Below are 26113 nucleotides of genomic sequence, written 5' to 3'. Positions count from 1 at the left end.
GGTTAATCCATGCTCAGGAAATCAGAAATAATAATTACAAAAATAAACATGTATAAGTGACAATATGGCACAAATTGAACACAGCCCACATGTCACTTAGTGGATTGGGGTATGTTCTGGGCAATGTGTCCCTACCAATGTGCTGTCGTATTGTCAGAATGTGGTAGCAGGCACTCTCTCTCACAAGTGTAGGGGGGAGAGCTTTACACACCTAGGTCATATATGTATATGGACCATGGGCCATGTTGAAGCAAACCACACAAAACTATATATCACTACCAGAGAAGATGGTGCAACCCAGAGGTGTGGAAAGCACCAGACAGGAGGCTGCTGTGGATACAATGTGGCATGCTGTTTCCAGTAATTTTAATACATATTCTAACACCAGTATATGGTAGACATAGAAGCCATTAACAGCCATTTATTATTACAATCAAATATTCTGTACACTAATAAATGCATGTACCATACTTTTATAAGATTTTGCAGTAGGTGTGTTGATACAGCACAAACACATGAGTAATGCATCCCACTATCACGTCACCAGGCAATGGGAATGTTTTCACAGTCTCATGGGACCACCATTGTGTATATGACCTGTTGTATGGAAACGTGGCTGTATGTAACTGTTGTGCGTTTGAACAGGACCAGAAAAACCTCTTTCAGTGCAACAAGAAGTAAAAGTGGATAAGAATATGATGTTCAGAACTGAGCATGGCAGTGCTACTTGTAATCCTAGCACTCAAGAGAGGAGACTGCACCAGGCACCAATGGCTCACACCTGTAATCCAAGATACTCAGGAGGCTGAGATCTGAGGATCACAGTTTAAAGCCAGCCTGAGCAGAAAAGTCCCCTAAGACTCTTATCTCCAATTAACCCCACAAAAACAAAAGTGGAGCAGTAGCTCCAAGTGTTAGCCTTGAACAAAAGAGCTCAGTGACAGCACTCAGGCCCTCAGTTCAAGTCTTACAACTGAAAAAAAAAAAAAAAAACCAAAGCAAAACAACAACAAAAAGAGTAAGGATGGAGTTTGAGGCCATCGTGGGCTACACAGTTATTTCCAAGCCAGTCTGAAATTTGTAATGAAGCCTTATCTTGAAAAAAAAAAAACAAAAAGAAAGGCAAGAGGAGGGGAAGGGAGGGGAGGGGAGAGCAGGGAAAGGGAGAAGAAAGGAGAGAGAGAGGAGAGGAGAGAAAAGAGGAGGGGAGGAAGAGTTTGAAGCCATCATGGGCTATGTAGCTAGTTCCAGGCCACTTTGAACTTTACAGTGAAAAATCCTGAAAATATTGAAAAAGAGAAACAAAGAGGAGAAATGAAGAGAGGAAGAAAAGGGAGAGAAAAAGGAGGAGAAGGGAGGGTACTCAGGTAATTCATTTGATACTCTGGGTCCTTTAAGGTGAGTTCTTTAAGGATAATCAGAGAACATAGCTCACTTACTTCTTTTTCAGTGATTTCTTTATCCTAAACAATAAATCGACTTCATTCCCTCCTTCCTTCTTCCCACTCACTCATGGAGATTCTCTTAAAGGGCATTTAGGAATTCTGACACCACAAGGCTGATGTTTCCAGAAGGCACCTACCAGCAGAGTTGAGTAGCATCTGGACTTTGGATTGATCCCAGATTCTCTGTCCTTTCCACTCCTCACTGCACACAAACAGACCCCACTGGTCACTGAAGCAGTGGGCTAGATCACCCTGGTTTTAGATTTTAACTCATAGGTCTGTTTTCTTTTTCTTTTCTGCTTTTTTTTTTTTTTGGCAGGGGGAGGGGTGTAAAAACAGGGCCTCCTATAGGAGAATACAATCTACCACTCTGCTATACCTCGGCCTACCAGATAGATCTCTATTTTTAGTTGTTAGGTCCTCTAGACTTTACCACTCAAAAAACATGATTCCTAAAAGAAAAATAAAATAAACTGATGATCCCTGAATCAGCAAGAGTTTAGCTAAAGTGAATTATTCCAACTATAACAAAAACACGTTGCTCTGGACCTCCTGCTGTTTTAATTGGATTCTACTAGCTTCCTTTTGCTTCTGAGACTTTTTTCTTGGTTCCAATCATTTTTTATTCCTTATGGGTGAAGTTTTGACTCTCTTAACAGTGTTATTCCCTTGGGTTGTCTCTTCAAATATTTATCCTATTGTCCCATACATTCAATTCTATCAGACACTTCAGTTTGTTTATATGTGAGGGCAAAGGATTGTCTTTTCTGCTTACCATAGTTGAGCATAAAGTGAGGCAGTGATTGTATGTGTGCTTTCTGAGGCACTGTACTAGTACCTACAAATGGCCTCTCTTGGCATCTAGGGTACGAGATGCAGAGTGAAAAGGGCTGGATTTTCTGTAGTGAACTTCCTCATGTCATGGACTTAGCCTTTCCTTCTACAGGGATGTTACTGGTTACACATAATCCTAAGGCAGACACACTGGCTTAGACTGGAAGGAAATTTACTAGGTCACAGGGCTGAAAAGTGCAAGGGGAGGTCAAGTTTCAGAACTCATCAGGTCTGGGCTCCAACTCTACTGACCTTTCAAGTTTCTCAGCTCTGTCTTGATTTCAGACTGTAGTCCATTTTCTGTAGCTATAACTGAATACCGAAATCTGGGTAGTTCATACAGGATAGACTTTTAAGCTAGGTACTGCTAATTGGGAGTCTGAGATTCAGAAGATCTGAACTTAAGGCATATAAAAAAGTACAACCTTTTCAACCAATATGTAGGGATAGTGGCAAGCACCTATCATCCTAAGCTATATTGGAGGCTAAGTTAATGAGACTATCTCAATGGAAGAAGCTAGGCATAGTGGAATACCTGTAATTCCAGCTGTGATGGGATCCTTAACATAGGCAGTTCAAAGTTCGGCTCTGTTCTTGGACAAGAAAAGAGACCCTATCTCAAAAACAAACAAACAAAAAATAAAAGAGTAAAACAAACAAAAACCAAAAAACCCCAGAACAACTGGAGATGTGACTCAGAAGTAGAACTACCTGCCTAAAGGACCTATAAAGTCTCAAGTTTCAAATCTTAGTATCAATAAAGGGTGGGAAAGGATAGACTATATTTAGTTAGTGGTTCTAGGAGACAGAAAGTTCCAGAACATGGTGCTGGCACCTATGTTCAGTAACTGGTGATGTCTTTTTGCTATGTGGTACCTCATGAAGGTCATCAATCATCTAAAGAGACAGTGTACAGGCCAGAGGCAGCTTGTTCGCATACTGAAGCTTTTTCATCAAGAACCCACACATTTAGCAATCCACAAAAGGGGTTAACCCACCAAACAGCACAGTCAATGTGACCCTATCATCTCCCAAAGTACTCACCTGTCCAAATACTGTTAACCTAGAAAGGTGGGGATTGTATTTCTACTGTAGGAAATCCGGAGGACACATTTGAACCCTAGCAGTCGACTTTAGTGTTAGCTTGGCTTCTGTCACAGTATACAGTAACTGGAGTGGGTCCATACGTAATGACTTTCGGAAAAAGAATATCTGTCCTGATAACTCCTTGATCAGAGGAAACTTCCTAGAAATCCTAACAAAATTCTTCTGTGCCTTTGGACATGGAGGGAACGTACAAAAGTGGACAGAGATACCTTCCTTCCTTACACAATCAGGAAAACCCTTTATTAACTGTAATTGTGTGTGTGTGTGTGTGTGTGTGTGTGTGTGTTTCAGTTCAGGGATCAAACCCACAGCTTTATGCTTGTTAAGAAAGTACCCTATCAATTGAGCTCCAGCCTTTCTATTTTACTTTACTTTGTTTTTAGGATAGAGTCTAACTATTCCTCAACTGACCTCAAACTGACAATCTTCCTGATGCCCAGAATAGATGGAAATACTGGCATGTACCACCATGCTTGGCCAATTATGATGATCTTCTCAGTTATTCTTTCACATGGAAAAAAACAAAATTTTTGTAAGGTAGGTTTTTGTATTTTTTCCACAAGTCTGAAACATAAAAAGATAAGAAAAGCATGACTAGTAAGGTTGATGCCTCTCAGTGTCTGTCTTAATCTGCTAGCAATGCCATAACAAAATGCCATAGGCCAAGTGGCTTAAAGAATAAAAAATTATTTTCTTACAGTTCTGGGTGCTAAGAAGTCCTAGATCAAGATATAATTCCCCCACTACAACTCTTCTGGTTTGTAAAGAGTCATCTCTTTTGGGGCCTTACAAGACAGAGTAAGGAGAGATCTCCTTCTCCTTCTTTCTCCCCTTTCCTCTCTTTGTAGGTCTAGAATCTTATTTGGATTAGATTTTCACCTTTGTGACCTGTTAACCCAATGCCACTTCGCAAACACTCCTTCTTCAAGTACCGATATGTCCAGGGAGGGCAGCAGCATACTAACTTGCTCAAACAGTCCATATCTATACCTAGGTTGGACCATGTGTGGTGAGAGTTGGGGTGGAGTGGGGAGAGGAAGATGTAGGGCTGTGGTTAGCTACGTGGGAAGAATGAAGACTTCATTTTAGAAATATGGATTTCAAGAAACCAGAGAATGGAGCAACTGAAGAGTGTACAATGTCATTGAGAATAAAATCAAAGAGATGAGGAAAAAGTTGGACTGGGGGAAAATGACATTGCAATCATCAGAGGGATGATAATTGAAGATGAAATGAATTATCTTTATGAAAAAGCATGAAATATGAGATATATGGAAGACAAGAGCTAAGTAGCTCTCACAATCATGCTGAAAGACCTAGCAACACAGAGTAGTATAATAGACTGCTGAATATGTAACAATGGGCAGGATCCTGACTTTTTTCCATTTATGCGCGTACTAACACATACACACACACACACACACACACACACAGTACTAGTGCTCTCTAAAGTAAATCTCTGTTGTGGTCTACTTCACTATTGAAGGAATGAGTATGAGAAGTTTAAAGTGTGTATCGGGGGTGTTTTGAAGCGAAGCCAGCTTTTTCATTTAACTGACTTTTGTGAGCATTGTTAATTTCTCACACACTTGAAGAAATGGGGAGCTGGAGTGGTTCTTCCATCACTTGAAGGGGTTAATTAGCTTAGCTTTCAGAGGTGTCATCTGACTGTCAGGCTGTCCAGGTGTGTTCACTGAGGCATTCCCAGTGGGCAAGGAGCCCAGTGAGCACTCTGCTGTGACCTAGTTTTCTTCTTGGACTCAGTTCCTCTCTTGGGCTTACCTTAGCCTCTCCTCTCCTTGGCAGGCCAGATCTCACTGACCTTTCTCCTTCTGTACCAGCAGGCAGCTGCTGACACCAGCCAGCCTTTAATTTCTTCTGGAAAATTCAATGTTGAGTGGTCTGCCTTCAACTATCCTCTGCCCACTTGGGTCTTCCTTAGTTCATGGCCACTTACAATAGAACCTTCAGTCTCACATCCTCCAACTTCTTCTGTTCGCTCACTGTCAACATTTATCATTCTAGGGTCTTATTGTAGGGTGCTTGATAGAGCCTCATGAATTTTATGCTAATGAGGATTTCTGAATTCATAGCCCTAGGTCAGATTAAAAAGTCAAATAAATAAAAAGTCAGGCATCGGTGTTTCACACCTGTAATCCTAGCTATTCAGAAGGCTGAGATCTGAGGATCAAAGTTTAAAGCCAGCCTGGGGGAAAAAATCAGTAAGACCCTTATCTCCAATTAACTACCAAAAAGTCAGAAGTGGAGCAGTGGCTCCAGTGATAGAGAGCTAGCCTGAGATTTAAAAAAAAAAAAAAGCTCAGGGACAGTGTCCAGGCCTTACACACACACCAAAAAAGTTATAAGTTTGAGGGAAGGGATGACATTGTCCAAAAATAAATGTAGTCTTTTTTTTCTTAATAGTAATTCCCTGAAGAAATGTTTTGAACAGTGATGGAATTTGAAGCAAATTTTATAATCTAGTGTGTAGATAGCTCATACCGAAGAGATCTGGGGCTTCTAAATCCATGATCTTGAAATAAGTTGCCAGTATAGTGGGCTTTTCTTCTTACATAACTTATGTAACTGTACCCCTTTGTTCATCTCCTTTATGATTACAACAAAAAATACCAATTAATATATACACTGTTATGGTAAAAAAAAAACCAACAAGAACTTCAGATTCAGACAATTATGAATGAGAGTAACTTTTAATTTGATGAGTATGTGCTTTGAGAAAGTTTCTCAACCTTTCTTTTTTGTGCTGTTACTGGGGCTTGAACTCAGGACCTTGCATTCTTGCTTAGTGTTTTTGCTCAGGGTTGGTGTTTTACCACTTGAGCTATTCCTCCATTGCTTGATACTGATAGATCAAAGACTCTCAGACTTGTCTGTCTTATTTGGCTTTGAACCTTTATCCTCACACCTCAGCCTCCTCAGAAGCTAGAATTACATGCATGTGTCACCAGCACACACACAGCTCAACCTTTCTTGAACATGGTTTTCCCATCAAAAATGGAACAGATGCCAATCTTTGATAGTTGTTGTAAGGATTCAAAAGGTAAAGTACATGAAGAGACTACATACTGTAGGAGCTTGACAGAATATTTAAATGGCAGGTCAAAGAAAAAATGTGTACCAAATCTCTCTATTTTACAAATCATTCTACATGGGTTTAGAAATAAGACAATCAAGGAAGAGATACATACAACCTTTTCCCCAATCTAGCAATATGTACTACACCCACCCCCTGATCAGAGCCTTTGATTTCTATGTTGCTATTTTGTAATCCAGTGCTTCAGTGTGCTAAAGAATAGTACCTTGGAGAACTAAATGAGTTAATAGATTTTCCTTAAATTGGAGCAATTTTCTTCTCCTTTATTGAATCAAGAAAGCTAACTGTCAAAGAGGAATGGAATGGTGCAGATAATACCCTAAGGTAACAAAACTCTATTATGCTATATTCCATTAGAACTGAGCCAGGGGTATTTTGGAAGGAATTCTCACCATGAAATAAAGGCAGATTTGTAGCAGAGACTTTATGCTGTGTTTCCTCTCCATGTTTTCCTACCTTGTGGTCAAGTAGCATTATCCCAAATGGAACTATATCAGACTATTTCATTTGAAAGAACCTAATGTTTATACTAACAATACTGTAAGGTATATTAAATAGGTAGGTTTCATTAGGTAGCCGATGAAGAGAACACCACGTGCAGAAGTTTATTTACTGAACTGCCCCCCCTCCCCCGCCATGCATGACAGAGAGGCTTGGCTGAAAAGGAAGGGGCGACCCACCCCTGGGCCAGCGCTTATCTAGGCCAGGGACAGGAAGAGGTGTGTCCACACGGGATCCCAACATGACCTCAGGGTCTGGGACCCGCCAATGGTAAGATGGGAGGCATGTGACCAGAGGCATCCCAGGATGTGACCAGCAGGAGGGGAAGGTGACTGCTTCCTGGTCTGCCAGTTACCTAGGTAACAGATACTGGGCGGAAACTTAGCCAAGAGGGAGGGAGGTGTCCCTGTGCAGACCTTACATATACTAAGGTGAACAGATAAATATTCAGTCTTTTTTCAAAGTAACTTTCCAACTATCCATGTATTGGACTTAAGAATACCTGTTAATGCTGGTGCTTGTGGTCACACTTATAATCCTAACTACTCAGGAGACAGATCTGAGGGATAAAGGTTTGAAATCAGCTCAGGAAGAAAAGTCTGCAAGATTCTATTTCCAGTTAATCAGTCAAAAAAGCATGCCAGAGGTGTGGCTCATGTGGTAGGTGAGCAAGAAAGCTAAATCAGATGGGTGAAGCCTTGAATTTAGGTCCTGCTATTGGCACACTCACATTAAAAGAACATATATGACATTCTAGTTGTCTTCAATAAAGGAATTGTGCTTAAATAAGCAAACAAATTCCAAACTACATGGTTCATGACATTCTAAAAGAAGGTTCTTTCCAGATTCCCATCCCTATTGAAAGAGAGAAGGACATTAGGCTAGTAGGAATGTCAGAAGTCATGGAAAAGTTTCATGTTTCACATTTGTTAATAAGAATAAAGATAGGGATGTCAGCATGCTTACTGATGTGCACACTCTGGCTGGACAGAAGAAGGTCTAGATATCCCAGATAATGTCCTTCCCCAAACTGCTTCCCAGAGAATACTGTGTGACTAGCTTTAAAACAACATGGTGGGCTGGGAATGTGGATTAGTGGTAGAGTGCTTGTCTAGCATGCATGAAGCCCTGGGTTTGATTCCTCAGTGCAATATAAACAGAAAAAGTCCGAAGTGGTGCTATGGCTCAAGTGCTAGCCTTGAACAAAAGAAGCTCAGAGACAGTGCCCAAGAACTGGCAAAAATAAAAGAATAAAAACAAATTATAACAACATGGTGAGCTAAGCACCAGTGGCTCCTGCCTGTCAAGTTAGCCACTTAGGAGGCTGAGATCTGAGGATCATATTTCAAAGGAAGCCCAACAAGGAAAGTATCAGAGACTAATTAACCACACCCACAAACAAAAAGCCAGAAATGAAGGTGTGGTTCAGGTCATAGAGTGCTAGCCTTGAGCTAAGAAACTAAGGAATGGTGCTCAGGCCCTGAGTTCAGGCCCTAAAGCCCATCACACAACAACAACAATAAAAATCCATAGTGAGTGCTACTGTTTTGAACAAGGAGGTTTGGCTCCTATAGTTATACAATTTCCAAGAGTAAAATTAAATTGCATAAATATTGTGGGGAGATGGTCTTGGGGCTTGAACTCAGGACCTGGGCACTGTTACTAAATTTTTTACTCAAGGCTAGTGTACTACTACTTTAACCACAGCTCAATCTTCCTTCCTTCCTTCTTTCCTTCCTTCCTTCCTGCTCTACTGCATTCATCCTGCTCTACTGCAGGAATACTGGAGTGGATTTCCTCTTAAAGGTTTTCTAGACTTGGCTCTCCCAGTGAGAAGAAGATTAGCAAACCAGAGGGAACCTTTTCTCCTCTGTCCTTGTACATTTCAAATTAACAAATGAGAGAAAAAAGCTCTTGTGCCTTTATTCTCTTTCATTCCATATATGTTTTAATTAATTGTTTTCTTGTGGCTCTAGAGATGGAACCCATGGCCTCTTGCATGCTAGGTAAGTGCTCTACCAATGAGCTTCAAGCCCAGCTCCAGACATGCTTCCATTGGCTGCCACAACACTGATAGCTTGCAATGTGCACTGTTTATCTTAGCTTCCTTTAGGTGCCTGTTAACCCAACTTTCTTTTACTTCTTTTTGGTCTGAAACAAGGATTTGAACCTGGTACTTGATACTTTTGTTCATGGGCTAGTGCTCTATCAATTGAACCATGCCTCCAACTCCTAAACCTACTTGATTATTATTGGGATTTTGAGTTGTAAAGCTATCTAAAATATAAATATGTGCCTTATTATAGAAGATAAAAAAAGAGGTTTTCCTTAAGAAATATTCAAAAAGGAAAAAAACCTAGAAATTGGTTTCTTAGTCTAACAATTTATATATCTATTATTTAAGCTAATTCATTTGACAAAGATTACATAGTAAATATAGAAAGAATACATATCCCACATTCAATAAGAATTAAGTCCAAATGGATCAAAGACCTTGAGGTAAGAGCAGACACCCTGAAAATATTGCAAGAAAGAATAAGGGAAATTCTAGGGCTCCTTGGCACAAGCTGAAATTTTCTTACTGAAGATCCAAAAAACACAACAAATCAAAGAAAGTTTGGAAATAGGATTGCATGAAACTGCAGAGATTTTGCATGGCAAAGGACATAACTAACAAGGTAAATAGTCCACAGATCTTCACTAGCCATACAACATATAAGGTGTCCCGACCCGCAGGACTTCAACGAGGGCAATGAACCTAAGCGAGAAGGAATGAAGGGACAAGAGACACGAAAAATGACAGCAAGACAGGGATTCTGATCAAGCTGCTAAATTTTATTTTTCACACAGCTGTATTTATATGCTTGGAATAAGGAAGCTTTTTCATTGGCCGTTAAGGAAGCTTTTCATTGGCCGAAGCAGCTATAGGATGTTTGCTTAGGGTAAGGTGAAAAGGTGGGATTCTGTAAACTCAGCCTTAAGATGTTCCAGTGAGATAGTTAAGCCTATTATGTTGAGAGACTCAACTTTTGGCTCCCAACAATAAGGGCCTCATTAATTGAAAAAAAAAAAACAAAAAACGGGCGCCGGTGGCTCACGCCTGTAATCTTAGCTACTCAGGAGGCTGAGATCTGAGGATCGTGGTTCAAAGCCAGCCTGGGCAGGAAAGTCGGTGAAACTCTTATCTCCAATTTATAAAACCACCAGCAAGCCGGAAGTGGCGTTGTAGCTCAAGTGGCAGAACGCTAGCCTTGAGCTGAAGAGCTGAGGGACAGCGACCAGGCGCAGAGTTCAAGCTCCACGACCAAAAGAAAAAAAACAAGTCCCCAGAAACAAATCCTCAGAGAAACAATTGCCCCATTAATAAGTGGACTAGATTCTGGGAAGGTGGCTTAGTGGTAGAGTGTTTGTCTTGCATGCATGAGATCCTGGGTTTGATTTCTCAGCACCACAGAAGCAGAAAAAGCCAGAAGTGGACTTTGGCTCAAGTGATAGAGCTCTCTCCTTGAGCTGAAGAGCTGAGAGACAGGGCTCAGGGTTCAGGCCCCACAACCTATAGAAATAAAAACAAAAGGGGGAGGGAGATGGCTCAAGACTTAAAGAGAGACTTCTCTGAAGAGGAAATAAGAATGGTCAATAGACAAATGAAGAAACGTTCAACTTCTCTAGCCATAAAAGAAATGCGAATCAAAACAACAACATTGAGATTCCACCTCACCCCAGTTAGAATGACTAAAATCAAGAAATATAATAACAACAGATGCTGGAGGGCATGTGGCCAAAAGGGAATGCTATTGCACACTGTTGGTAGGAGCGTAAACTTGTTCAGCCACTCTGGAAAGAAGTATGGAGGTTCCTCAAAAGACTACACATAGAGCTCCCCTATAACCCAACAATCCTATTTACCCAAATGACTGCAAACAAAACTAAAGCTACCAGTCAACTATGTTTATCACAGCATTGTTTACCATAGCTAAGATATGGAACCAACCCAGATGCCCCTCAATAGATGAATGGATCAAGAAAATACGAAAATGTGAGATATATGTATATATATATGAATTCTATGCTTCCATCAGAATGACACTGCCACACGGCCCCATTTGTAAGGAAATGGAAGGACCTGGAAAAAAAATTACACTAAGTGAAGTAAGCCAGGCCTAAGGAAACATAGGTCCCATGGTCTCCCTTATTTGTAATAATTAGTATATATCTAGGATAATCTTAGCAGATGAACAGAATAGCTTAATAGCTATGTACATATGACCATATAAGATGATGCTAAGCATAATAACCTCTAAGACGTGAACATAAAAGGTTTTTCTTTGTGGTTGTTTTTAATGTAATATGTGATTTCTTATTTCTTTTGTATGCTTTTCTCCCTATGGTATATCCCCTGCTGTCACTGTATTTGCTTTTGTTACCCTGGTATTGGCTATACATTATTGGAATTAGGGAGGGGAAGGGGAACAACAGAATGGTGAGACAAAGGACAAGGGGGACAATGCAACAATGATATACAAAAGACAATATGTTGGAAATGATCTCTACAACTCACGGGGGAGGGAGGAAAAGAGGGAGAAAAATGAGGGCTAACAAGTTCGACAATTAATGTACTCACTACCTTATGCATATAACTGTAACCCCTCTACATCACCTTGACAATAAAAGAAAAGAATGATTGATTGCAATGTAAATTTAAAAAAAAAGAATCAAGGACAATTTACCCATTTGGCAAAAATTCCTATCATTTAAAATAATCACAGGATAAAAATTTGACTCATTAATTGGGCATCATTGTTATATTTGTGAGATCAGCACCATTTCATTTTGTTTTTCTGTCATAGTGGAGATTGAACCTAGGGCTTTGCAAAATTCAGCAAGGTAGCCCATAGACATAAGCAGTAGTTGGGTACAACTGTATATGGCTGAAATTACAGCACTTGCTAGACTAAGGCAGAAAAATCACAAGTGTCTCCTCGTCACCTCGCCTAAAGTTTCTGAACCTCCCAAAATATCACTGCCTGCTGGAAATCAAACCCTGGACCCATATGCCTTTGTGTGGGGGCACTCCTAATCCAAACCGTAACAGTTTGAAAGTGACTTTATTGCTTTTTGCTCTGCATACAGTCTTGATCTCATTTAAGTTGGTGTCTGTGAAGCTGGTCTCAATTTTTTTATTTTTAATGTTTAACTTCATGCTGAGCCTCAGCTAAAGCCTGATACTGGGCCCATTCCCAGGCATGAATCAAATCATGAGTTGTCTTGGATTTGAAATTACCCCTCCATGTTAGTCAGCATTCTGTTTCTATGACACAATCCTTGAGAAACACAACATATAAGAGGAATGATTTATTTTGGTTTGTGGTTCCAGTCCATGGTTGTACCAATTCACTGCAGCCAGGAAGATGGCAGGGAGGGTAGGGTGAGAGAGAGAAACAGAGAGGGAGAGAGAGGGGGGTGGGGTGGGAGAAAGAGAAAGATACTTTTGCAGTTCTGGGACAACTCTGGGGAAAATGGCCCTGAATTCAGGCTCTTGCACTTGCTGGCTGGCACATACCACTTCAGACACCCCCTAGCCCCATATACTCCTTTTCAGATGAATTCAAAGGGTTGCTGCTGTTGCTGATTTCAATATTTTGAAATAGCAACAGTATATTGATCTCTTTTTGTACAGAGTCTTTTGTTGTCTAGTCTGTTCTATGTTGTGTGAAACATGACTTAGGTAGCAGCTATTTAGTATCTCTCATAAACTGGGTATGGTGGCACACACTTGCAATCCCTGCACTTGGGAAACTGAAATGACACTTGGGAGACTGAGGGAGGATTCTGCATTCAAGGCCATACTGGGCTACATAGTGAAACTCTGTGTGTGTGTGTGTGTGTGTGTGTGTGTGTGTGTGTGTGTGTTATCCTATAAAAGCTGTTTATTTTCCTAGTCCTTCTACAGGAAAACATAAAAGTCGATGTTTGATTACAAGGTCTATATAAAGAAGATAATTTCAAAAAAATGAAAGACAAGAGTGTATCTTTAGGGCATTATTTGGATTCCTAGATTCAGATGTTTTCAATATACCCCTGGAATCACTAATATATAACATTTTTTGAAGCTAATCTGCTAAGATTAGTAGTTTGGCAAGTATAGTTGAAACAAAATAATAGCAAGATAACCCACTGCAATTGTTTGTCTAGGAGACATGTATAGAAAGGCTGAAAGTTTGCTGGGCGCAGGTGGCTCATGCCTGTAATCCTAGCTACTCAGGAGGCTGAGATCTGAGGATTGTGGCTCAAAGCCAGCTGGGCAGGAAAGTCTGTGAGACTCTTATCTCCAATAAACCACTCGAAAACTAGAAGTGGCACTGTGGCTCGAGTGGTAGAGAGCTCACCTTGAGTTGAAGAGCGCCGGACAGTGCTCAAGCCCAGAGTACAAGCCGCATGACCTCCCCCCCCCCCCCCCCAGCCAAAAAAAAAGGCTGAAAGTATTCTAAACTGGGTGCTGATGGCTCATGTCTATAATCCTATTCAGTGTGCTGAGATCTGAGGATGAACATTTGAAGTCAGTCCGGACTCACAGAAAAGTCTGTGAGATACATAGAATTAACCACCAAAAAGCTAGAAATGGAGCTGTGGTTCAAGGGGTAGAGGGCTAGCCTTGAGCAAAAAATGTTCAGGGACAGTGGTCAGATCCTAGTTCAAGCCCCAGAACCAGCACACAAGGAAACATATAAAGAAAAACTGTAAAACCATGAGTGGCAACAAACCCTTGGAATCTCAGCACTGGAGAGGCTGATGCAGCATTGTCAGTGTGAGGTAAACCTAGTTTACACAGTGTGATCTTGTGTCAGAAATAAATAACCATTTAGTTAGGTCAATGAGAGTGCTTGCTCAGCATGTTTGATCCACAGCCAACCCAACAGTATTCTGAATTTCCATTGTTGGTGATAGTGAACATTCAATCCTTAAATGGTGTACACACGTGCACATAATCAGTGAAACAGATCTTGGATAGTTTCTTTTCATTTTTTTCCCATGAGGATTATCATCTTGCATAGCTTATTCAGTGCCCCATCTAGTTAATCCAATGAGGAAGCTGTGTTCCCTTCTCATCCAGTAATTCCTTTTTCCACTGTCACCACTATTCCTTGATTTAGCCCTGTGTGTATCACTTAGTGAATAAGGTTGACAACACTTCCCTAAAGCTAACTAGATGTATACAAAATGTCGTATGTCAACATACATTTCAGAAGGTTATTAGAGAATCCTGGAAAGGCCCATAAAGTACTGGACAACCACATCTGCATGTATGAACACTCAAAAGATTTTCTAAAGATGACTACAAGAATTTTAGATGACTAAGCACTGTATAACTCAGATAATCTTTGATAAGTATTTACTGCTACTTTTAAAACTCAGAAAAACTGTTTTTCAGTGTAACAATGTATGTTTTCTTGGAACTAGAGGTTTGTTCAACTGTGGAACTGCAGTCTTGAGAAGCAAAAAAAAAAAAGAAAAAAGTATGCCTTCTTGACATTTTGCAACTTACACTTATGATAGTGCTAAGAAATTGGTATGTCTAATTATCCGTTTAAGTCTGGCTTGTGTTGAAGTCTTAGATTTATACACATCTAACTTACAGGTCTTATAAAAACATTGCCTATAACTTCAGGAATTACTAAGTAAAACAATAACTACAACTGAAAATTCCTTCAAGACCTCAATAACTTTCCTTAGTAATAAATTAAAAAACCATTACTAGTCAGAATGACGTGGATTTACTTGTATTGTTGTGCATTATTAATATTGGGATTCAAATAATTCCTCCAACAATTATACAAAAAAGAAAAAAAAAACTTTATTTTCCACAAGGAAGAGCAATAGGAAAAATTAAATCGTTTCCCACATAAGTTTTCTTAAAACAGAGCCTACAAGGACATATTCAGCACCAAATAAAAAAAAAGAGAGAGAAATTACAAACAGCCATAGAATATAATCTATAAAGCAAACACTTAATATTGCACTTTGTTTTGCTAACATTTTGGATTTTACTTTTCCTAATTGAAAAATCAGGAATCTATCTTGAATACTGGAATACAACTGTGAACCTCACATCTTACTTCAGGAATTGACCAATATTTAGAAAAAAAGTAATGCTTCTAAATAAGAGTAAAGAAATACTTGAATGGAAAACAAAACTTTATTTAATAAAGTTTTACAAATTAATTTTTTATCACTTTTGTGACCCAGTGCCAATTAGTAGAATATTGGTCATTCTTGCTTTATGTGTTATTTTTAAGAGAATATGGTAATATGTATTCCAATGCTATGCATATCAACAATTGTTCCCTAGTCAGACATAAGAGTAAAGAAAAGGTATTTTTCTGACAATCTCCCCTCCCCAACAAAAATAAAACCACCAAATGCCCTTTATGCCAAGTATTCCATCAGCTTCTTTTGAGGGGGACATTCACAAAATGATTTAACAACAGTAAAAAAATACTTCACCCCCATTTTCTTGTTATCTAGTATTAGTTTGCTACGGGAGCCTAAACCCTTTAACTGAATCACTTAAAACGCGATTCATTTTTACACTGGGCTTTCTTCACCCTGTCAGCATTATTTCAAACATGAATTGTCTTCCATGTTTTCTTAAAGGCCACTTATGGAAAAGCCTATTTTGTGTGAAGCTTTAAGACAGTATTAACCAGGTCAAGCACCAAGCCAGAGTTATTATTTTCAGCCACCTTATTAACTATGGGGTTAAAGGGCAAGATAGATGTGACATCCATTTCACACATATGTTGCATCATCAGAAATGCCGATTGTCATGAAGAGCCTGACAATCTGAAGCTGAGCTCCTTCTAAAAATACATCAGTATACTCAGTACTTTGGAAGATGCAGTTTTAATGTTATCATAAATGCTGGTATAGTTATGATTCAACTATAAATTATCTTAAAAATAATTTACCTATTGATACTCGAGTGACTGCTCATGTTTAGCAAATAGTTTAATGGAAAAAATTCAGTAAGAAAAGCCCTCTCCCTTTCTCTCTTACACATACACACACACACACACACACACGCATGCACGCACACACACACACATGTACAAGCTATTATTCTAGCAACCATTCTATTATTTGGAATAGTCAAGTTAGTGCTTTTGTAATAAACTTGGGTTTTCATACTCTGTCAAGCATTAACAGGATGACAGATGTATGAAAGATTCTCTAATCACAATCATAATTATATTCCTCTCATTAAAATACTCAGCATCAGCAAAAATGATTTTCAACATGTGTGTTTTGGAGGTAATTAAGTAACTCTGTATAAAAATAAATGAACTTTTCCCTCCTTTCCCCAGTGACTGGAAAGCTTCCATTATTTTAAAATAATAAAAATAATTCCTAAGAGCAAAAGCCCTGAACTCTGCTGGTGCCTGCCCTACTGTCTTTCTCTACTTCACTCTTAATTCTGCTAGTTTCATCTTGTATGCAATGATAAAAAGGGGATGTGGGTGTATTATCACTTTTGTGTATGTCCCGTTTCCAAATTTCCCTCTCTGAAAAAGCCAACCAAATAAACAACAACAACAATAACAACAACAGAAAAATAACAGTGCAACAAAACACAAATAGCATTCCAACAGTTTGGCAAGTGATGCGTTCACCTGAGATTAAGTGATTTTAGGCAGTCAGTAACAAATGCTGCTTTGCTGTAATAGTAGAAAGGCAACAAATTCTCAAAAGAAACCAAGAAGGTATACAATCTTGACAGTCTTGTATTAGCTTCCTCCTCTTTATCTTTTTCCTCCCCCCCGCCCCACCACATATCTGTTGCGAATCTACTACAGTAGGCTGCAAAACATACAGCAAAAAAGATTGGCTTGAAGGCATTTGATGTTTGTAAATAAATCCACAATAGGATCCAAGCTGAAGAGGTGATATATGGTCAGCCTAGTAGGACAATTCTGAGCATGTGCATACGCAGGTAAAGTCCAGGCTATATTAAATTAAAAAAAAATGTCAGTGCGTCTTTTTCATGTAAGAGTTTTTCAAAGCTTTCTTTTGTTCCTTGTTGTGCTGAACACAAACAAGTGTTAAAAGAGTATCAAGAGTCTGGCATAAATGGAAAAAAAAAGCTGTAGTGACATGGAACTGCACAATGTAAGCATTGAGCATGTGCAAATTTTCAAATCAAAAGAAGGAACTCATCCTTCTTTATAACGTGGTGTCTTGACACGTGACACGAATGACCATAGGCTAAGACTGCTCTTGGTATGTGCCAGTTTTAAAGGAAAAAAGCTTAGATCTTCAAGCATGTTGGAGCAGTCCCAGAAGGTTGCTGGAGGCTTCTAAAGCATGACCACTGGCTGTTTCATGTATTTGCCATTTCTCTGGGCAAAAGCAATTCCACTTCCTCTGAAAACGTGTCTCCAAGATACTCCTCTGTCCTCAGCCGGAAGAGATACAGTTCGGAACCCACATCAACTTGATTCAACCAAGTATTCCTTCAACGAGAGGGGCAGGATGGTCTGTCCTCAGAAGACTGATCAGGATTTGGATCAATCTAGAACAAAAGAGAGAAAATTGACAAGATTATCTGATGAGATCAAGGGACAACACAGCAAACCATCAATGGTAAGCACTGGTCAAGAAAAGTAACAAAATATGTAATCAGAAAGCACACACTGACACACCAACTGTTAGCAAATTATACTACATTATTCCTTTTCATGTTTGAAATGCGACGTGTAGATGTCATTACTCATAAAGTCCTTGGTATTCAACAACTAGGTTAAGAACTGGATAAATTACTGATTAAGTCTTCATTGGAAAGGTATTTTCTTTCGCTTTTAGTAACTCTTAAAACTCAAACACCAAATACGGGTATCTTCAAAGCAACAATATCCCTTTGTAAAATCCTTTTATTGTCTTGTATATAAAAAGCCAATTCATCTCTTCAAGGCTTTAGGAATAATAAAATTGTGAAAAAAAATGCTCTCAGAGTGAAGGATGGGGTGATTATTGCCCAAAAAGAAATGTACTTCATTACCTGACTTATGTGACTGTAATCCCTCTGTATATCACCTTTATAATAACAAGTGAACAAGAAAAAAGGGATAATGGAAGAAAGTGCCCTGTAAGATACAGTCTGTATGGGAGGGCAACCATAATGCTTAAGAGCCCTGAGATTCCATTAGGCCATAGTGACTTTCATATGCTTTCTTAATATTTCAGTTAATTCTCAAGGAGGAGGAGAAAGGGCACAGAAGAGCAGATGGGTGGGTTTAATGTATTTTACTATAACAGTTTTTGGATTAGACCCATTCACTTGCATTAAAATGTAGGAAAGTGCCTCAGAAATTTTAGGTAAAAAAGATTTCTGAAGGAAAAAGGGCCCAAAACAGAACAAAACAAAAACCCCTATATTTAAATCACACCTTGAACCTATTTGAGGGATAAGTTCATTTTGAAAGAAGGCAGAATTTCATGACAAAGATGTTAAAAAGTGGGTTATGTAGGTCGAGATTGTCATTGTTTTTTTTTTTTTAACTGACCCCTGGTTAGCCAGGAATCCTCAAATCAGAAATGAGGGACTTAATAAGTAGCAGACATATTTAGCACATAATAGCTTTTTTATGAACTGGATAGAGAAAATATCTATTCAAAAAATTTCAAGAACAGTTTCTGAAATGAAGAGCAATGAAGAGGATTTTCATATTATAATACCCAAAGGATAACTGACTGTTCCAATTATATATTAAAAAAAAAAGACTGAATCCAGGTGTGTTGGTGAATGCCTGTAAATCTCAGTTATTTGGGAGGTGGAAGTGAAGGTGAAGGAATGCTCTACCAAAAATGTTATCAAGATGTGTACTCAAAGAACAAGACTTTGTGAGGCACATCTGTAATCCTAGCTCCTTAGGAGGTAAAGGTTGGAAGATCACTTGTGAAGCCAACCTTGGGCCCCAAAACGTAAGTTAAGATTCTGTCTGAAAAATAATCAAAGCAAAAAGGGCTAAGGAAGTGGGTCAAGCCCTATTTTTCAACCCTAGAACCATTCCCTGAACTACAAAAGAGCAGTTTGTTGAAGAGAAATAACAATCGTCTTTTCTTTTTGCTTAACTAGAGAGCATGAAATGAAATACTGTAAAAAAAAAAAAAAGTGATAGAAATTACAGTAACCTTTTGGTTACTTGTTCTTTTGAACAAGCTAATTCTGATTGCTCTAAAGTTAACTTCCATGCCCTACTATATGTTCTAGTCATTGTGAAAAATCCTGAAATTGTTGATCAGTTCTATTCCCTCCTTGCTTTTACCTATGCTGTTCTACCTGTCTGGATGATTCCACCTTTGGAGGACCAATCTTCAAGATTCAGTGTTAATAGTGAGCTTCTCAGAGAAGCCTCACTCATTCCCAGGTACAATAAGCAAGCTGCTTCTCAAGTGAGGTATGTGCTGACATCATGTAGTGTGTTGCTTCTAGGTTCATTGTTCTACGGTCCTGTGAGCTTCTTTTCCCAAGTATATACCAAGGTTATTCACCTTATGTGCTTAGCTGAGATGAATAAGAATGAGATGAAAAAGAATAGTCTCAGCAGTTGTTCCTGTTGTTTATGAAGTTATGTGGAAATACTCTATTTTTCCCTATGACTAAGAATGTTAAAATATGCAAGAATTGGAAAAGGATCATGAGTAAGATAATTCTAGCTATTTAACCAATGCTTGCAACAGCCAGCCTTTTCCATAGCCAGTTGAAAATAATTGTTCTTTCAAAGATGCAAAATGATTTAGCCTGCGGTTAGAACATTATCTTACATCCCCAATAAATAAATCAGTGCTTTTACTTCTATCTCAAACTTAGTAAGTTTGACAACCCTAACTTTTAATCTGATGTTCTAAATTATTTTATTAGTATGAAAGTCCAGTTGTGACTATTTTTTCTTTTGGATTTGGCCATAAAAGTCTTGCTACATAGCTCAGGCTGTCCTCAAACTCAGTCCTCTTCGGCTTCCTAAGTGCTGGGATTACATGTATATACCAATTCTCCTGGCTTAATAGGTAACTGTGTGTTTAAGAAGTCTGAAATGCGGTTTCCTAAAAGATCCAGTATATTTCACACTTGAGTTGGTGCTTACCTCTGAATAAAGAGGAGGTGGCAGGAACCGGAACTCCTGGATATATGCAAACAGTGGTCCTTGAAGTGCTCTTTCAAAGTCATCACAAGCACTCACTGGTGCCAAATTATTTCGTCTTTGTTCCTCTGTCACCACTTCTGCGTAGCTTGGTGGTGCTGAAGGAAAAAGATACACGCAATTCGAACAGCACGTTCTTATGCATGTCAAAATACACAGAATAATAGGTATTAAAAAGGAATGTCAACATAAAATAGTAATTGGTGATCAAAACAAAGGAGACATGATCTTAATTTAACATTGGGACATAGCTATTCTCTTTAGGGACAAAACTATCTAGGGCCATAAAACATCAAAAGCAAGCAAAGTTCTTAATATAAATATAATGTTATATATTATCAACTTACCTTCAGGTCTTTCAGGTAAGGATAACCCAAGCCAGTTCATGTTCATGCTACACTGACTGCTTACACTGGAGGTTCTGCTACCGAATGGATGGAGAGGAATGGTACCAATGACAAGAGGCAAATTAAGAAATAAATCCATAGCTCCAGGAATATCCACATATACCTGAAATTTTGAAGAGAGACACTGGGTTAGAAATTCAAGTACAATTTTATTTTTAAAACCAAATGACCCAATGTTCAGGTGATCTGAGGTCACCACTCAAATTTTTATACACATGAAAACTTTCATGTGCAATCCTGTACATGAAATTATTGACTCCTACATATTTGTATCTACCACTACATGTGGAATACAAAAATCAACCTCTAGATGTAAGACTAAATCACACCCTCATGACTTTAGGACAAGAATGAAAAACTTAAAATCTATACATACCATTAGTGAATATTCCACACGGATTATACTACAATCCAGAATAGAGGGTGAAACTGGTGGAATTTTCAGCAACTTGCCATTCCATGTTTCTGTCTTTCCAGATGATAAAGATTCCCCACGCAAGTTAGCCACAAGCTGTTTGACTTCCTTCATTTTCCCTTTGGCATAGAAGGCCTGTGTTTGGTAAATGGCTGCCTTTGGCACCACCATTCGGGAAGAGCAATTCTCAATCTCAGCAAATATCTGAATTGATTCACCTAGGGAGGGAAAGAAAAGCTGTGCTTAGTATTTAAAATAAAAAACTGAAACAAAACAACAATAACAAAAACCCCCCTACCCACCCTCCCAATCCCACCAAATTATATGGTAGATTCTTAACATTACAAAGTTCAATTAGTTACATGGATCCTAGGAGAAAACAAGTCACTAAGAGTCATAAAAATGACTCACTAATTTATAATAGCTATACAAAAATGGAGACCACACTCCAATTTAGGAAGAGAAAATAGATTAGCATAATTCATGTTATTTTACCAAAGAATACTGAATCATGTTTATACGTTTACATGTGGTACTAATATTGTAAATATACATCCAAAAGCTTAGTGAAGCTAGATTCTTTTCTGTGGGGATTGATTTCAAACATACCTGGGGTATAGCCCTTCCTTTCAATTTTGGCACTTAAGGATATTGGGCCTGAGGTACAGAACCAGCAACAGAGAGTCTTTTCTTTTGTGCCTGCTTGGGGTGACTGCAAGAAATAAAATTTGAGAAAAAGATCAATGCGTGAACTGGTAAAATACACAATATTGTAAAATACAATTTTAAGTTATTAAGAGAATTTATGATTAAGAGAATTGTTTTTCCCCCTTGTACCTAAACTTTTTCTTAACCAATGACTTCTGAATTTTACCACTTTTACCTTCATATACATTTCCATTCACTAAAGAAAAAAAAACAGAAAAACAAAGGCTTGACACCCTAACCTACAGATATAGTTTGAACACACTATTTACATATACAATAATTAAAATAGAAACAATCAAATTTAAAAAAAAAACCCTTTCCAAGTTCCATTTAAACTGCATTAAGGAAAGGCAGTACAGAAAATAACTTGGTCAGAATCCCAAATGTTAACATCTTTGAGAATGAAAAAAACCATAAATAGATACAGATATTCATATCTTTATATATGAAACTCTCCATTATAGTTATAATTCTCATTCGCTTTAAAGATGTTACCATTTGTTTAAATCATATAAAGCAAAATATCAATCTCACAGAAAACAATTTACAAAGATTGATTTTACAAAGGGATTAAGACTTTTCAGGAAAGTGATGATTCCCCATCATTTGACAACTATCCCTAGTTGGAATAATGCAATGTAGTACAAATTTTAGGCTGGCATTTTCAATTAAATGAAAATGTCTTATAATCAGTGATACTACTGTTCCTTTTCCACAAAAAAAAAAAAATCTAAGGAACAGAAATTTTTTGTTGTTGTTGCTGTTATTGATATCATTTTCTGAAGAAGTGCTATTGCATACCACATACTGGTTTTACTTTTAAATTTAAAATTAGTTTTATATAAAAAATATGAGCATATTCTTCATTAACTTGTGTGCTCTTTACTGTATTATTTTTATGGAATTAAAAAAAGTATTTTAAAGGTACGAAGATTTCATAGTTTATTCTTTATATTCCAAAACCAAAGAATGAAGAATTCAGTCAATTCTTACCAGTAATGAAGGAGTGTTGATATCTATATGCTCAAAGACTGTAAATTCCTTCTTTAATTTTACTGGTAGAAGCCAAGGCCTGTGCAATTCGGCTTTCACCCAATAGCGCACACTGCCATGTCGGCCTTCGAATGAGGTAGCAAGTGGTCTGTGTAGAATATAAAGATGAATTTATTAATCTTATACCTCTTTCAAAAATCATACAGTAGTTCAGAATATATAAAAGTATTAATATATTGTACTGTATATGTACCAATCAGGTATCAAAACGTAAGACTTTAAAATTTTTCCAAAGGGATAAGTCAGTGGGGAAAAAAAGCTTTTATTTCCAAATAATAGTTGGTAAGAGGTAACAGTTAAATGTTATAGAAAATTTTGCTTTAAAAAGCTAGAAGAATACAATTCCTTTAAACTAAAAAGAGGCTACTTTTAATGATAGTGGCAAAATTATGGAAGTGTATGTAATTAACAATTCTTGGTAAGATCAAGTATAAAGCTCTGGGTTCAATTCCCAGCTCTGGAAAAAGAAAATAGAATGGCTTTAATACTTCGATTTGGGAAAAATATACAGTGGTCAAATATTCAGACTAAATTCCCTATTGCAGTTCACTTCTTAGCTACTAATCATTACTTCTTTTCATAGCAACTAATTCAAGGTCAGAAAAATTTAGAACAGTCAATATTAGTTGCAAAACTTCCATAAATCCACTGAAATTGATTTTATATTTTCCAGTTTACTCATATTTGAATTCTCTTTTGGCTGTGTTTTCAAAGTTTACTTTCTAAGGGCGAAAAGAAAAAAAATGTTCTCATTGACCTATCTTAAAAGAAATTAGGATTGTTTTTGAAGTTGGTCAGATTTTCGGATTACTCACAGAAACTTTTATTTTAGTAAGTAGTCTGTTTTCTATAATTTCATTACAGTTATTTCCAAGATTCGGTTATTTACAAAATGGAGTAATAGATTGGTAGAAGCATTAGCATTTCACAAATGATTTCATCCGTTTTAGTTTTCAGTATTAATTTATATAGTACAAGGAAATAAAATGGAGTACTTCTACATTGTCACTACATACTAGTTTTTTTTTGGTTTATATTAAATGACTTTGCCTTACAGATAAATTAATAATATATGATATGCCAATAAAATGACTTATGAACCCAGTGTACAATACCAACTCAAGTCTAGAACAAACATATTATATGGCACATTAAAAATTATTCTGTAGCTTAAAGTTTATTCTCCTGGGCAATCAGTACAAGCACCGGTTTGAATATTTGTTAATAGTCATCATGTAAAATAGTTTGCTTAGTTTCTTACAACAACCCATTATTAAAAATGTAGGAGAGCCCCAGGTTTACACCAAGGTGTTTCTGATGGGTGTTCTCTTAAATGTAGGACATAACACCTTGTGGGGCTTTCCCAGGTGCACAAAAGCTACTGAATTTGTATCTAAAGAACAGGATTCCAAGAATAGTGCCAGACACCTCCCTTTCTAAATTTACTGGTAAGGATTACTACTAGCAACACAGGTAGAAAACTCAATTTTTACAAATGGACACCACTGAGACTTGCCAAGTACTCCTTTCTGAAGATAAATGAAAATATATAATTTATATTACTTGACTAGTGCTTCCTACCAATAGTAATGAAATATTCTTGTTTTTCAAACCTTATAGAATTTAGGACAGAACTATTAATTGAACTGGCCTTCTATAATTTTGCCACTCTACATGAAAGATAGCTTCTTCTGTTTAATATCTTGTTTTCCTCTAGCAATTTTGTATAATGAAAAGGGTTTTTTTTAAAACAAAGATATTTAAATTTAGAATATTTACTTTTAAAGGACTGTCTTTGACTATGGATCTCTATGAAAAATGCTTAGTTACTTAATATACTTACGTCTGTGGAAGCTCAAAGCTGAATGCATACTCATGCCTTCCTGAATGAATAGTGTTGAAGCCGTCTTCAGAATTTTCATCATCTAGAAAAGTGGAAAAAGAAAACCAAAAATTGTGATAAAATGTCCACACACCTCAGGAAGGCAAACTTCTAACATGGTTTCTTAATGACGAAGGTGACAAGCTTTGGAGTGTTATTAGAGACTAGCATCTAATTCCAATTTTCTTCATATTGAAAAAAACCAAAAACCAAACCCCCACCTCCATCACTCTTCACCTGCTTGCTCTGTAAAATGGGGAGGGGGTATATTAATGTACTCTATTCCCCACAGGCTGGTTTTTAAAATGGAAAATGACCAGAACAATAGCTAACCAGGTCTAATATATCTTCTATGAGAAACATTCAGGTCTCTGATCATGTCATGTTTTACCAGCTACTATTTACTTAAAAATCAAGACTGTAATGTATAAAAAAGAAAAACGTTCAGGAACAATTTAGGTCATTTTTGGCGGGGGGGGGGGGAAGAGGGAGGAATAAGAACTGACATTCTTGAATAGAATGTGCAGATCACAATTCGAAAATCACCAGGAAATCTCGTCAAAAATGTTGGTCGTTTAACACAAAAACAGGAACAGTGATTTTTTTTGAGCTTAAGTTTCATATCTAAAAATATTTTTTTTATTGATCTAGCATATACTCAGTCCATCCTAGCAAGAACTAGACTTCTCATTTATACAAAGTATACTTCAGTGAATTACAAGGGATGGGGTTTAAAATGTAAAAGTATGCTGCTTCCACATCGTTGAAATAAGGAAATCTAATTAAGGGTAGCTTCCAGTTGCTGTGTAGGTGTGTGTGTGGGGGGGGGGTTGGGGGATGGTTTGCCCCTTCATTTTATAACCCATATTCTTTTGATCAAATGCTTTGTGTGTGTGTCATGAAAATACAGTTAGCGAAACTGTGTGGCAGGGCTCTGGGTTATTAACATGGCTCTGGCAAGCTTTCTACTGGGTAATACAACTGCACCCATGTCTTCGGTGGTTTTCCAGGTGCAGACACCATCAGCATGAGGCTCCATTTGGCTTCCCATCACCCAAGTCCTGAGTGCGCACCGACCCCGGGATGCGCCCCAGCACCCAGGGCGGGGGGAGCGCCTCCAGACTTTCATCCACGAATCCGGGAGAGCCGGGTCCTGCGTGTCTCAGCCCCGGGGACCACCCCCACCCCACCGACTCCTCCCGAGTTGGGGCTTCCCCCACCCGCGCCCCTCGAATGCGCCCAAAGTTTGCCTTCCCCTCCCCTCGCCTTTCTTCCCGTCTCGCTTTTTTTTTTGTGCCAGCTCAGCAGTCTCACGGAGGCGAGCCGCCGCGGCCGCGCCGTGGTAAACAAGTGCCTGGCTGTCAATCAAGAACTAGACTGGAGCAGGAGAGGACCGGCCTAAACCGGCGCGAGCAGATCCCAGCCGGCCCGCCCGCGCGCCGCCGCTGCC

General features: G+C 38.3%; 1 protein-coding gene across 2 annotated transcripts in view; it reads right to left on the bottom strand.

Moving 5' to 3' along the window:
• Window positions 1–14829: 14829 nt before the first annotated feature.
• Arrdc3 (arrestin domain containing 3) overlaps window positions 14830–26113 on the bottom strand; it is a 30058-nt gene continuing 18774 nt past the window's right edge. The window contains exons 2-8 of one of the 2 annotated variants that reach the window (XM_013015920.1): window positions 24625–24706; window positions 22722–22869; window positions 21630–21732; window positions 20982–21238; window positions 20546–20708; window positions 20142–20296; window positions 14830–17569 (exon numbers count right to left, since the gene is read on the bottom strand). In XM_013015920.1, coding sequence (XP_012871374.1) covers window positions 17513–17569; window positions 20142–20296; window positions 20546–20708; window positions 20982–21238; window positions 21630–21732; window positions 22722–22869; window positions 24625–24706 — 965 coding nt within the window. In that variant the 3' untranslated portion in view covers window positions 14830–17512. Of the gene's footprint in view, window positions 17570–20141; window positions 20335–20545; window positions 20709–20981; window positions 21239–21629; window positions 21733–22721; window positions 22870–24624; window positions 24707–26113 lie in introns of those variants that run through there. The other variant, XM_013015921.1, reaches the window with a different exon arrangement.

The sequence above is a fragment of the Dipodomys ordii genome, unplaced genomic scaffold (assembly GCF_000151885.1).
Source record: "Dipodomys ordii isolate 6190 unplaced genomic scaffold, Dord_2.0 Scaffold28, whole genome shotgun sequence".
Taxonomy (NCBI): domain Eukaryota; kingdom Metazoa; phylum Chordata; class Mammalia; order Rodentia; family Heteromyidae; genus Dipodomys; species Dipodomys ordii.
This window is presented reverse-complemented; position numbering and strand designations above follow the sequence as displayed.